Here is a 15,725-nt window from a genome sequence, read left to right on the forward strand (position 1 = left end):
TTTCCATATCGTCTAATCACTTCTGCGACATCGCGTGAAGCTCGTGCGCGTCTCGCCACGAACCGTTCATCGTCACTGTGCGACGTCGCGATAGCGAACCGCTTGATCTCACGTATTCGGACACTGAAACAGAATTTTTAATTTCCATGTATCCACGTTTTCAGTAAACATATATCTATATATATATGCATATATACTATTTTTTTTTTTTGTTGAGTCTCGTGTGACAAAATGTTAGTTTTTGATGTTTTAAGAGTCAAATACTCCAAAGGACAGTTCGAAAAAAACAATTTGAAGAGGTCGTTCCAAATTTTTTTTTAAATGTAAAAAATCGTCAAAAAATTAAATAAAAAAAATTATATTTTCAGTATTTTGTTTGATTTTTAATTCATGTCGTGGTGTATTGTTATCGATTCTTTCTTACTAAATGAAAGAAGAAAAAATTTGTGAAATTTTAATATGAGTATTAAAAGGTCGATCGAAAAGATCTGATGATGAATTTTTGAAATATCCAAACCTCGGTCAAGATTATCATCATCATCAAGATCATTATCATCATTATTATTATCTTTCGTATATTTCCATCATCGCGTTGTTAAAGTTCGAAGTAATAACTTGAAATTTCACTTCAGTACCGAATCGTTTTATGCGCGAATTCGAAGGCAAAAGTTAACCGAACCGTTTCGGTACTCCAGTCATGCTTTACCTCGCGGGAAATTTATTTTTCAGCTCGTGAAATTTATTCTCTCTCTATTGTATTATATCCTTCGGCTTTACTCTCTTACACTTTGACCTTTAACCGTCAATTTTAAATTTTTATCGTGTTTCTACCCCGCAAAAATACGTGATCCCAAAACATTAGTCTTGAGTGTCAAAAATAGCGGACGAAAAATTCATTTGTAATATTGCGAATATAATGAATCGAAGCATTCGAGATTGGCTGATATTGCCGGCATTTTTCTCTCCTTTTTTTTTTGTTTCTTCTTCACTCGTTTATCGACACGCGATTTTTCCAATGTCGCTCGAGGAATCCGACCGAGTGTGAATCTTTTGTAATCGCTTTTTTGTTCGGATATTTTTATTTATACGCGTATTAAGTTGAGGCACGAAAAGTTTCGACTTTCAGTCTTGGAGCGATTTAACACGCGGGGAAAACCACCTTTTATATGTTATCCGTTGAAAAATTTCATTTACCATTAAATTTTGCTGTTTGACGATAATTTTAATAATAATAATAAAATGAATAAACAATCTTCTCCCACCCTTCGTTTTCTCATAATGTCCAATATTCATGGGAATTATCAGGAATCAGGGAATTCTCAGGGAATTTCATATACCCTGGAAAAAAGCTGGAAATCTCAGGGAATTTCATGTCAAATCTAGAATGTAATAATTTTCATCCCAGGTTCATAAAAATTTAGCCATTTGGTGAGAAGGAAAAATTTTTCTTTCAACTTTCAGGCAATGCTCGTGAACCAAGCTCTGACTTCTTAAAAATTTTACTCGCTAGAGAATTCTTATAAATTCACCTCACAATAAGCCGTGCTATAGTCAAATATAGAATATTCTTCTTCGTACGACTATCGTATTTTTGATTTATTGTTTACATGAGAAGAGACTGGATAAACAATGATTCTTATCTGAAAAACCTGTTCAAATTCTCAGGAAATTACGTTTTCACAAATAACTAGACACCCTGTGTATTATTATTATTATTACTTATTCATACACAGTCACCCGACACTTTGATCCTTCGAATAAATTTAATCTCATCGAATTCACGTCGTTGTTCGAACGGCGTTTCGCACCTCGATTATAAATCGCAAATCGCGTTTCTCGATCTGTCGCCTAGCTACTCCGCTTTTTCACCGCTCAAACTTATTCGGGGGTGTAAGCCTCCCCCTCCCCCTCCCCCACCCTCTTGCCCCGAAGTGTCTGTCATTCCCATCGACAGATAAATTTTTCCCCCAAATTGAAGCCAGCTGCGGCGCGCCTCGAGGATCTCTGATGTTGAATTTCTGGCTTTTCTCCGCGGCTAGGCTCCCGGATCCCGGCTTATGAATATCCTTTACATATTTTCGCCCTCTACCCCGTCGGTAAAGTAGGTATTCTCTACTACGTATTACTCTGAAAAACATACGCAGACGTGGAATTCCATACGTTTGAAACGGGCTCAGGAATTTTAACCCATTTGTGACTTTCTTGGTTCGAAAATTTTCCTTCCATTCTCAATCACTCGACTTGAATTCGTTTGAATATATATACCTATATTTATTTTTTTTGTTCTTGTTCCAAACAAATGAAGCTAAATTATTTTGTCGTGTAATAGGAAGAAAAAAAAAACAGATAAAATTGAAGAAAGAGTTTCTTATCATCGCGAACTTCCCGATCATGTTTCTAAAAATATTTTTTTATTCAAGTAAGTTTGTTATTATTATTATTATTATTATTATTATTATTATTATTATTATTATTTTTTCGCAAACTTCACACACGCGTCTCATAAAGCATAAAAATATCTTACAGAGTGAAAAAAAAAAAAAAAAAAATTCTTATTATTCGTCAGTGCAGGCTGAGAGCCTATAAAATTTTCAATCTGTGTATAATTTACATAACATACATGTATATAATTCTGAAAGCGAAGAAAGAAGCATCCTGTGTTTTTTTTCATCGCAAATTTTTATACAAACCCTTTCGAAAAAACACTTTACAGTTGATCTTCGTTTTTAGAAGACGAAATATGCAAACGGGATGATGACAGACGATCTAAATTCGTTTTTTTCCATTTTTTATGTATATAATATATATATATATATATATATATATATATATATATATATATATATATATATATATATATATATATATATACGCCTACTACGGTTATTTATTTTTCGATTTTTCAAGGCGAAATCTTTTTCATACAAATTTTCATTCTCTCAACCATTTCTAAAAGCAGAGATAATTTCATCTTTTTGGAATTTTTTTTTATTTTATACGACGTTAAAATCGATGGACACCAAGTTTTTCTTCAATACAGCGTTATTCAATTATAATAAATATGATAATGATTTTATTTTCAATGGGAATCGGTACGAAGAATTGTATTTCCATGAAAATAAAATAGAAGAATGTTAAAAATTTGATCTCTCGAGTGGAGAGAGAAAAAACCATTAATTTAATAAATTTCAAGAAAATCATTTAAATTGACGTAAATATTTCGACGTTTGAAAAGTTCGGTTTCAGAGGAAAATGAGAAAAATCTCTCCGGAATACCAATTTTTATATGTTAATCTTGACTTTTATATATTCAACACACGTCATCCGCGTATATACGAAACGGTCGAGCGTACCGTTAAATGAAAATTGTGCGAAGAAGATGAAGAAGAAGAAGAAGAAGAAGAATAGATGAAAAATTGACGGAACATTATCTGCTCTTTTCACGAATTGCTCATTCGACGCTATGTTAGTATATTATATACGCAATAAGTGTCGAAAATGAAAAAAATCTATAATACAAATTGATGCGAATTATGTAAATTACTGCAAATTACAAACATTCAACTTTCGACTGTTCGCACAGTTCGAAGGGAAGGAATAATTCGGCAAAAAGTATTTCGAGCGAAACGTTTTCCACTCCGCTTAAACTCATCTTCTTCTCATTTTTTTTCTCTTCACCAGGAGATTCGCAAAATTCTTTGGAAAACAATAAACTACCGTGAATTGAATTCCCGCGGGTGGGTGAAAAAAATAAAAGGTATACATTCACGAAGGAGAATAGAAAAGGCGACGATAAAAACATAACTAAAAAAGAAAAAAAACGAAACGAAATGAAAAGAAAAAGAAAAAGAAAAAGGAAAAAAAATCTTCAACCCTTATACTTACGGGACTCCGTTCTCAAGTTTTCACCCTTTAACAGGGTATTTCTTGCACCATATTCCATTCCTCTTATGGTATACATAGGTATATACATATAAGGTACATAATATGTCTGCAATATATCGCAAAAGCTTCGACTGGTTTCGATTTATTTTATCTTGTACATATATGTTATATAAATATAAGTATGTGTGTATCAAGTTTTCAATTTGATGTCACAGCCGAATTGTTCCTCGGTATTCTGTATATATACCGGATCGTATTTTTTAAAAATTTGAATTTAGCCCCTTTTTTACTTTTATAAATATTTTTTATAATTGAAAAAATTCTAGTTTCAAATGACACGAGGTTTTAGTGATTTTTCGATATTTTACTTCAAACACCTGCGGAAGTCAAAAGTGATAAATTACACGAGAAACTGTTACTAGAAAAACAATTTTCTTTTTTTTTTTTTTTTCATCGCCGGATCAGGACACGTGAAAATAGAAGAGAAAATTTCTTTTCTTTCGAAAAACACGAGACAATTTTAGAAGAAAAATATTGTCGATTCGTTGAAAGTTCGGGCGTTGAATTAGTACAAAAAAAAAAAAAAAAAAATATATAGAAATTTGACTCAGAACTGATCATTTATATATTTCTTAAATTTTTGAAACTTCACCAATTCATCCTCCGAACGATGAACAAATATACACGTAATATATAATACCTAATAGTAATAATGATAAAGCGATCAAATAACGCGAGTGTATAATTTGATATTTCTAAATCGAGGAAATTAGACGATCGTGTAATTTGATTGCTCGATTATAATATCAGCAAATAGAATGTTTGCCGAAGCTATTACGATCGACTTTGCCGTCGTCCTTAACCCTTAGAGTCATGGTGTAAGCAAGTATTCTTACCACACATTTTATAAACATTTTTTTTTTTTTGTATATTTAGAGAACTTTGAAAACGTATTTCTTTGCGGTTTTTTTTTCCTTTTTTTTTGCTATTTCTTACAGTATTTCAGAAGGTTTTCAATACTCGAGAGAGTAATTATTGCGATATAATGTAAATTCTTATTGTTAGAAACAAATTGATTGAAAAAGATAAATAGATAAATCATAAGTTTTTGCGCTCGCTTATTCAGCGAATCTGAAATCGGATCTTACAAATTCGATATGGCGGATCCAACACGGCTGACGAAAATTTGAAAGTCCATTGAATTCGGAGAAAAAATTTTGTCCAGGGGTTTTCACTGATTACCAATCTGAAATCAGATTTTGAATCCAATTAGCGACCCCGAAAAACTTTGCATAAAGTTTTTTGAACGGATTCGATAAAATTTCAAATTTTCGTCCGCCATATTGGATCCGGTATCTTGAATTTTGAATTCTGATATCAGATTCGTAATCAACGACTCCAAAAACCATAAAATACTAATTTGTTACAAAAGTTAACTTGGCACGATAACGTCTGACGTACGATTAAACATATTATATATACATATGGATATGTATAATAATAATATGACGTATATTAAACACGACCTCGGGATTCTTATTCTCAGTCACGTAGGTACACAAGGTAGTTCAAGGGGAAAACGGAAGGCGGAGAAAAAGCTGATAATAATAATAATAGTTGAGTGAATTTTTTGTCACCGGTTTTGACGGTATTAAAAATTGTGGAAAACTGTAAGATTGAAACTTTTTATTTCGCATTTTTAATACTTGTATCACGATATATATATACATTAGGGTGGCGCAAAAAACCGACTATTTTTTTTTTTTTTTTTTCGAGTTTCGTGTGACAAAATGTTAGTTTTTGATGTTTTAAGAGCCCACTCCAAAGGACAGTTCAAAAAAAAAATTTCTAAGAGGTCGCTCCACATTTTTTAAAACGTCAGAACTCGTCAAAAATCGATTTTTTTTTCTTTTGATTTTTTTTCTCGGTACGGTATAATTTTGTAGAAAAAAAAAAAAATAAATAATAAAAAAAAAACAGAATAATAAGTTTCCGAAAGTCTCAGTTCAAAATTTGAATTTTGGAAGGTCGCTCATAATTTTTTTCTCCATTTTTTGGTGCATTTCTTTAGATCCTGTCGGGCGACCTTTCAATATTCATATTAAAATTTCATACATTTTTTTTCTTCAATCTAGCAAGAAAGAATCGATAACAATACGCTACGACATGAATTAAAAGTCAAACAAAATACTGAAAATATAATTTTTTTAATTTAATTTTTTGACGATTTTGGACATTTTGAAAAATTTGGAGCGACGGCTTAAAATTTTTTTTTCGAGCTGTCCTTTGGAGTGGGCTCTTAAAACATCAAAAACTGACATTTTGTCACACGAGGCTTAAAAAAAAAAATCTTCGGTTTTTTTGCGCCACCCTAATATATATATACTATATATATATATATATATATAAGGTGCTTTTGTGCAATAAATTTTGTGTCAGTTGAATGAAAATATTTTTTCTTCACAAATCTGATTATCATCTTCACGTATTATTACGAATATCAAAAGTTTCGTACGATTTTCCGTTAATTTTTTTTTTCTACTTTTTTTTTCTGCTCCCTGTCCGTTTCAACTTTCTTAAACTGTTTAAAGGAGAAAAAAAAAAAATATACATATCTTTTCATCGATGAGTAATCACAATCATTTGAAATTTGAAATTTGATTTTCGGAAATTTGAAATTCCTAACGAAAATCGATTAACGAGAGAAAGAAAAGAAAAAAAAAAAACAAATCCTTATCGACAGATACCGATGAATTTATTTATTGAAAATATATTTGGACACTTTTACCGATTCATCCTCTAGGTACACACCTTACACGAGGTATTCCATTCCGAATCAGCCACTGCTGGACCTTTGCATTTTTAAATTTGCTAATTGTTTTTATTGCTCATCTTGAGCTCATCATAAGGAACTCTCCTGACTATTTTCAAATTTTTATCTCAAAAAATGCACCCATTAGGATTTTTCAAAAAGAAAAATACCTTAAAAAAAAAAAAACAAAAAAAAAACGGCAAATTTAAAAATTCAAACGTCCAGCGGTGGCTGATTCGGCTCGGAATGCCTCATACATAATACCATCTCCATATACATGTATTATCACTACACCTTATAGGGTAGACGGGATTTGAAAGACTATGTGGAAGTAAAAATCTGAAATCGCGACATCGTATAACGTTTTTCGCGTTATCGCAGCGAAATAGGCGAGCATATAAGGCGATTCCCAGTTTTACCTTGTGCCAATATTACACTCACTCACTCACTCACTCACTCACTCACTTGCAGATACACACGGTGTTTACACGTTTATGCATATATGTATATGTTATTATCGGGTAAACAGTTTATGAGTAATCCGACGATACATGTATATGGTCTATTCCGCTTCACCGCGACGAGGTTATTCCTACATTCTTCAAGGGAATATTCACTTCGGCCAGTGACCGCGGTCGACCGGCCAGGAGGGATAAATTCCCACGGGATTCTTATACTTCCCAACCATTTCTGTATCCATCTGTACGAATATTTTACTTCAAGAAAGAAGAAGAAAAAAAAAAAAAAAAAAAACAAGACACGTCCCAAATAACAACAACAATAATCTAATCAATTATGCAACTGTGTTCAACAATAAAAGTAATTAATTCTTCTTTTTTATTCTTCTTCTTCTTACATTTTTTAATCACTCGATGAATTTGAAACGCCTTTTAGTGACGAAAAAAAAAAAACAAAAACAAAAACAAAAACAAAAAAAAAAAAAGGATCATGTTGTAATAATTTCCGTCGACTGCTATTTCAATCTGAATGAATTTCTCTGTACGTGTGTATTAGTGTATCGAAAAAAAAAAAAAAAAAAAAAAAAAACATTTACGTGAAAACAAAATTCAGAATATTGCTAATTTTTTTTTTTTTTTTTTTTTTTCTTATTACCAATTATTTGAATGAATAAATGGAAAAAAAAGTAAAACAAGCACCTTTAAATATCGATATTAAGTATTCATATTTGGCCGAGATATTCTATTTGAGATGATTTATCGAAATTTTGATGCGCGTTTGAGAGAAAGAAAAAAAAAATGAATAAAACTTAATTTTTCAATGTAACAAGTAACGAATAAATTCCTTAGAATTTCGACCAATTCCTCATCTGAATTGAAATAATTAATATGTGCTCAGCCGATGTATAAATTTTGACAATTTTTCAATACTCTATAATATAGAGTAAATTTTTTCGTTTGTATTAAGTCACGTGGACGATGAGTGCAATAGCAGCGTTATCCCCTTCGGACGAGATGAAGATTTTATCCGCGGAATCGCATTGACACTTAAACTTGATGAATTTCAAATCCATGGAAAACGTTTTCCCATAGAAATAGGCGAGGCACGTCTCTTCTTCTATACCTACTTATAAAACCCCCGCGTTATTAATGCCCTATATTTTACGCGCCTTGGGTAGAAAGTGAGTTCGTGCTAGGAGAGCCGTTCTTACTTATTTACCCTCGCCTATCCGCCGCCTTATTCTTCTTCTTCTTCTTCTTCTTCTTTTTTAACTTCCGTTCTTCATTTACCCTCTCACGTTCTACTTTGTAATGAAATTGCAAGTTTCAAGAAATATTCACGATTTTATCGCCGTCGTATATACTTCCGTCGAGATATTGGCACATAACAAATGTAATATCAAATTACACGAACGACAAAATCGTAAATTTAAACGAAGTGGAATCGTTAAAAACTCGAGGGAGATCCTATTATTTATTTTTTCTTTTTTCAACCCGGAAAACTCGACGTTTTACCGATTTCCATGAATACTTGCGTAATCATGACTTTCTATAATTTCATCGTCGATCGAAATGAATTTTTTCACAATTTTCAATATGACAAAAAAATATATATATATATATATATATATTTTACTCCCTTTTGGCATTTGACACGCGATATACTATATATTGAACTGAAATATCTGAAAAATTTTATTACAGCAGTTAGGAAATCGAAACGGAGTTTCGTTCGAGAGTTGAAAATTTTTATCGCGTTCTACGAAGAAGAAGAAGTAGAAGAAGAAGTAAAAAAAAAAAAAAAAAAAAGAGGAAAGATAAGAATAAGAAAAAAAATTTACATCGCATATTATGCGATCGATAAAAACGAGAAGATCTGACAGTCTAGGTAACGATTTTGATCAACACTGACTTTTCCCAGACTGACGATAAAAAACGAGATGAAAAAAGAGGAGAGAAATAAGAAGAAGAAGAAGAAGAAGAAGAAGAAGAAAGGAGCTGAAATTTGAAAGGATCATAAGCGATAGATTTTTTTTTCTTACGATACAAATAATTTCAAACCTCTCGCGTCTGTCCGCCTATCTTTGGAATCGTTCAAATTCATTTTGTCACTCCACAGATCATATTACACGCACACAGACACGTGACTCATACACGCGGAGTTTAGACGAGAGATTCATGGCTTCCTCTTTGCACTCGACCCACAAATCCATCATGGCGTGACTGCAAGAAGAGCATAATATTATCGTGTTTTCATATCGTGTGCAGCGCATGTGATTAAGGATGAACCTGCCGGATCGCGGTGCGAATAAAGAGCTTGCGAAAGAGGAGAAACCGCTTAGGAAATTTGTGGAAGAGTTGAGGAAATTTCAACGTTATACTAATTATGAAAACTTTTTTTGAAAATTTTACGTGTATCAGGGGTTTTTTTTTTTTTTTTTTTTTTTTCAATCTCAAATTCGTTTCTTCTTTTTTCATTACGAAGGATATACGAGAGACGTTTCATTTGAAATGATTTCACTGAAATTAGTGATATTGAAATAAAATTCCGCATTAGTAATCATGAAGGTAATTATTGGTTGTCGTCAGAAATCATTTAGGATTTCAGAAAATTCTTTGTGATCTTAAGAAATCATATAAGATATTGGATATCATGAGAAATCACGTAATAAAAGTAAAATTTATCTGTCAAGTAATTTCTCGTAATCACTCGATAAAATTTAAGCAATCACCGGACGGGGTTCGAGTTCCGAATTTGAGAAGTTCCGAAAGCGCCTGATTCCGAATTATTTGGTGACGAAATTTGAAGTTAAGAAATCAAACTTTTACGAATCGACGAAGTTTTCGAAAATTCAAATTACGATAGAACAGAGTTTCGAAAAATAAAGTTTCGATCGAGTGAAATTCCGAAAATTGAAATAGAATCACTCGACGAGGGGGTGTAAAAAAATAGAAAAACCGAAAATCAGAATGTCCAGAATTCCGAAGGTGAAAATATCGAAAATCCAAAACGAAGAAAGATCAAAATGGCGAAATTTCACCGAGCCAGATATTGACGGAACCGAAAATTTTCGATCATTCAGAACCTCGATGTTTCGGATTTTTCAATTTTCTCACTCTCGAAATTTCGGAACTTTGAGCGTCAATTTCCAGACCATTCGAAACTTTGATGTTTCGTCAAAGTTTCATTTCTTCACTTCAAGTTTACTACCACCAAGAAATTACTTGCTTCTTCATTCAATTTCACCATCATTTTCCAAACAGTTTACTCATACTTTACCCCATTTTTTTTACCCCTTTTCATTCGTCATTCTCAAAAATCTCACCACTCGCGGAACATTTTCAACATATATCTTTCGTTCGACGTTTGCTCCAAGCAACCCCGTGATTAGCACAGCTCGAATCTCGAGCTTCCATCCCTCTCTGCGTAGCTACTGTAGGCAGGAAGACTTTGCTCGGATTAGGGCGCCGAAAGCCACCCTCGATCCGACCGCATGTCAGACCGAAATATCGGATCTCGGTTGACTTGCGGTCAGAAATCTTGATCGCGTCTATTTGAATTATTAGAGATACATAATACTACGTATGGGACATTCCACGTCAAACGAACGGGCCATCCCTCTATCCCCTTGGATTCTGAGTAATAATGGATTTTCTGCTTCACTTCAGTCAAAAATAATACCACAAATTTCTTCAAATTTTCTTCCCAAATTGTTAAAAGTTTAAAAAAATATCCTTGATACGAAAATGGAGATTTTTTAAATCGATGAAACTCTTTTGGAAAATCAGGGATTTGAAAACGGGATGAGAGAATGCTAAAGTTTCATTCTTTTTTTTCTTTTCGATGAAAATTGTTTTGAAAATAAAATAAAAAACTTCGTCCTAGTGAAATTCAATTTTCTTTTCACTTCAAAAGTGAAATTAAGAAAACGATACTCGCTTCACATTCAAAGAAAAATAGTAAACAAATCAATCAACGGGAACCTTAAATGAAACACATAATTTATTAAACGAAATTACCTCTTGAAAAAAAATTCAAAAATAAAAAATTTAGTACTATATATATTAATCCTTCTCATCCCATTTTGGAACCATGACATAAAAATGTGCTTCCAAGTCACTGATTTTACAACCAAGTTTCATCGATTTTCAAAATCTCGTATCTTCAATGTCAAGGACATTTCATTACTTCGAAAAAATTTGAAAAAATTATGGGTATTATTTTTGATCCTAACTTAACACGACTGAGTATCCATATAGGTACTCGAGAAAAGGGAAGGAGCGAGATTTACCCGAATGGTGTTCAGAAATTAGTTCGGCTCGTTAAAGATTGGAGTGGATCTGTTTAATTGGATCTTTAAGCCACCTTGTCATAGTCTCAAGTTTAAACTAACCTCGCGACAGGCACACCTCCAATCTCTGTTATACGTCTAGACAACGACTGATCGGATTTACGTTGTTTCAAATCATGCTAGATTAGATTTAGATTCGATATGCTGGAAGACGTCGTCGTGACGAGTATTGGTGAGAGGGATCCACCCCCCTTCTTAATCCTATGGTTAGGAAAACTGAGAGATCTTTTTCTGCGATCCTTAAGCAATACCTAGATATACATATTTTTTTAAAATTTTTACGACTCATTTTTGATCCTGGATATCAATTTTTTGAAGAATGGGGTATATTTCACCCTGTATGTCAGTTATGCGATTCTACCAAAGTTTTACAAATTAGGATAAATATCTTGGTTGGTACGAGAAAATTGATTAAAAAAATACCAAAACCGTACACAAAATAAATTATCACACAAGATATTTTTTCGTTCTTTTTTGTCACTCGGTAGAAATTTCATGCAACCAAATGCAAAAAAATCAAACAGTGAATTAATTCGGGTGAAGAAACTCAGTCGTTTTGAATTTGACAATTTTTTACTTGGAGATTCAGATTCGAATATTTGAAATTTGTTAATTTGGGTCTAATTTTGAAAAACAATGTGACGTCGGTATCCCATGAATTTTTACATGATTGGTGCAAAACTGCGGAGGGAATTTGTGAGAATTTCGGTAACTTGAGGGGTTAAGGAATTGGTCAGGGAAATCTGCGGGGAGTTTTGTTACGGGGTTGGAATTTTTTTTCCTCTTCCCATTCCTTTCGGTTGGACGTGACGCGTGAAATGTCCTTTGGGAGTTGCAGTGGCGTCACGCCGAATATCATCCATCTAACGCTGAGTTTCTGGCAAACTGATTCCACGCCCTTCGAGTTGAAACGAAAAAGCGAAGTGTCCCAGTGAATTCTACTGATATCAAAAATTTTAAGGTGCCCACTTTGCCCCCAAATTTTTTGGGATATCAAAAATTTTACGGTGCCCACTTTGCCCCACCCTCCCCTACATGATTATAGTTTTTCTATTCTGGGTTATTGATTTTGGACATTTTAATCCTAGTGCCAAAACTATCATATTTTGGCAAAGCAGCCCCCTCGGTGCTAAAATTATGAAGCAAATATTTCAAAGTTGAAAAAAAGAAACGAATTCCGTGACTAGCAAGTTGTTGTTGTTGGGGGAAAAAAAAAGAACCAGAAAATAATGAAACTCGAATCTTCCGTCGTTTTTTCTTCTTTTTTCTTTCTCCTTTCTTTCTTTTCTTTTCTTTTTTTTTTTTATCGTCTTTCTTATCCCTCTTCATGCAAATCAAAGGCACGAAGTTTGGCGTTTGAAAATTGCACGAGGAGATGGATGGTCGAGTAGAGGATATTAACGATACGTTGAAGTAGAATACACCGAACCCATGGTAATTGGTAGACCCTTACCCTCGGTAATTGGGGGATATCTATTCCATTCCATAATTCAATACAGACTTTGACGCGGTTAGTTTTGCTCTTCGGGGTTACACGCCTGCCGCTTACAAAGCTCTGCGCGAGCTCTCGCCAACTCTCCCGGATATTTTGTGTCTTTGTCTTTGTCTTTGTCTTTGTGTTTGTGTTTGTTATCTGCGATACCTACACACGGTGTATGTATGTATATGTATATGTATATGTATATGTACATGTACATATCAAACGCAAACCCAGCGAACTCGGCAAGCTGGCTAATTGCGACACGCTTAGGAATAGATCTAATATCTCAGTATCTGAATCTCGGAAGCCTCTCTGCAATTATCCGTGAATACGCCTTTACCCCTCCCCCCTATTCCTCTATGTATTCCAACGCATTATGTATTATATGCGAGATACCAACTGATACATCAGCTTCCAAAGGGCTGATATTCTCTACAGGCGATTCGCTGCTAGTCTCTCTCTCTCTCTCTAACAATAAGTCTCGTGTCGTGATTGACGAAGTTTCATACGAATTTTGGAAACCGTTCATTCATTATACACTTTTTAAAAAATACACACACACACATGTATATATATTGTTTATTACTAAAAGTACTAAAGGTTGGAGTAACGGTTTAAATATTATTGCAATTATATGAATCGTGAAAAAAAAAAAAAATAAACATAAGAAAAATTTTCTACAATTAGTGTAACTATTGTTAAATTGTCGATGATATAATTTTTTTTTCGGTGACAGTATCGTTATAACTGCAAATTTCGTTAGCTAACTACATTTTTGTTGTTGTTTTTTGGTTTTTTTTTTTTTCTAATAAAATAATTCCTTGACATTAATTTATCCCTGTACCGATGTCAAATTAGGAGAGAATAAAAACAACAACAAAAATTTAGTACCAGAGATGATAATTGAAAATAATTACAACACCTAACAAGTTTTTTATAGTACAAAATACTTTTTAATTTTTGTATCTGGAATTGGATTTTTCGATTATGGTTAAACAGAAAAACAAAACAAAGTTAAAGTAATCAAAAGATCGCGTCATAGTTGATCACAAGTTAAGAAACTTTTTTATGCGTGGCTGCGGCTGCAGTGATAATAAAAACAAAATAAATAAATAAATAAATAAAAAGTGTTCCAATGTTCAATAGAATTCTGAGCAAGTTACCGCTCTTTATGGGATTGGGGCGATTCGATTATACGGTTTCACCTCGTGATTGCGAAATATTTAATGCGGTAGAGAATTCGGTGGGTGAAAAGGAAGGATAAGATTGTATAAAGTTCGTTCGATTTTCTCCGCAATTGGTTTTCAGATCATTATACGATTACCGTTAGTGGAATTCCTGATTTGGAAACCGATATCAAAGCTGCAAAATTCGAAATATCGAAATCAGTTAAAAGAGTAAATTGGAAAAAGAAAAGAAAAATATAATTTTTTGGAATGAAAGTGATGAAATATTAATTAATCGTGATATAAAAGAAAATCCTTCATCCCTTTTGTCTGTCAAACGTATTTATTGAAATTAATTGTTTGAATTTTAAGTTCGGCGTTTAGAAATCAGTTATGTTTCGAAAAATTTTCGTACAACTTGGAAATATAAAGAGTATCGTTTGTATTCTATTCTCAGATACCGGAAATCGGGAAAAATTAATTAAAAACGATTTTTGGTTATACTTGCCTTTAGTAGGTAAATGTAGAAACGAATTTCCGGCTTTATTAAAATCGTCGCAATTTTATAACCGGTTATTATTTTAACGTTCTCGCCATTCTTTTTCTTTCTTTCTTCCTTTTTTTTTTTTTTTATCATTATTCTCAAGTGAAATACGCCGTACTTGGTGAACTTGAATGTTATATTTTCTTTTTTTATCAACCCCTTTTTTTTTTTTTGCTCGAGACGATATTCCGAGCACCGTATCCTGGATCACCACCGGGTGGAAAGTCTTTTTCTAACTTCCGGCAATGGATTCACCCTGCTATAAAATGTAATTAATTCACTTCCGCCATAACAGATGCCCCGGACGATTCATCTCCGTTACAAATTCATTATTCATCCCCGCGAGTTTTCGTCGCCGAATAAACGAGCCTGCAGCTATTCCTGCAGAAACGTGGAACTGTTAATTGATCATTTTCGCGCCCCTTTTCTTTCTCTATCTCTCTTTCTCTGACTCTCTAACTCTAATTTTAACTCTCCCTTTCATATTCTGAGAACTTACCTAGTTTTCACTTTTACCATCATTGCACTTGAAGATTAGTTTCCTGTAATGGAGTTTCATAGAAACCCTTTAATGTAATTTAATCAACGATTTTCATACAGTTTTATTGCTTTATGCACATATTCATCCATTCGCTGTTCAAATTTTATCTCATTGAGTCGAAGATGAAGAAGACGAAGAACGAGAACAAGATACACCAAAAACCTTTATCGAATTAATCGATTAACTGATACTTTTATAACGAGATATTATTCTATGGTTTTTAGGATCGCTGATTACGAATCTGAAATAAGATTTTGAAAATTCAACATGGCGGATCCAATATGGCGAACGAAAAGTTCGAATTTGATGGATTGGGTAAAAAAACTTGATGCAGGGATTTTCGGGGTCGCCGATTGGATTCGTCTTGCTGAATTTTTAAAATCTGATTTCAGATTCAACACCAACTCCTGCACAGAGTTTTTTCTCCGGATTCGATGGAATTTGAAATTTTCGTCCGCCATATTGGATCTAGCATGTTGAATTTTTT

General features: G+C 33.1%; 2 protein-coding genes across 2 annotated transcripts in view; one reads left to right on the forward strand and one right to left on the reverse strand.

Moving 5' to 3' along the window:
• The window catches only part of LOC124404956 (protein furry), a 105,435-nt gene that overhangs the window by 38,921 nt on the left and 50,789 nt on the right, over positions 1–15,725 (forward strand). The window lies entirely within an intron of this gene.
• The window catches only part of LOC124404957 (neuropeptides capa receptor), a 32,102-nt gene continuing 16,393 nt past the window's right edge, over positions 17–15,725 (reverse strand). The window contains exon 3 of the mRNA XM_046879515.1: positions 17–123. Coding sequence (XP_046735471.1) covers positions 17–123 — 107 coding nt within the window. The remainder of the gene's footprint in view (positions 124–15,725) is intronic.

This window comes from Diprion similis, chromosome 3 (assembly GCF_021155765.1).
Source record: "Diprion similis isolate iyDipSimi1 chromosome 3, iyDipSimi1.1, whole genome shotgun sequence".
Lineage (NCBI taxonomy): Eukaryota > Metazoa > Arthropoda > Insecta > Hymenoptera > Diprionidae > Diprion > Diprion similis.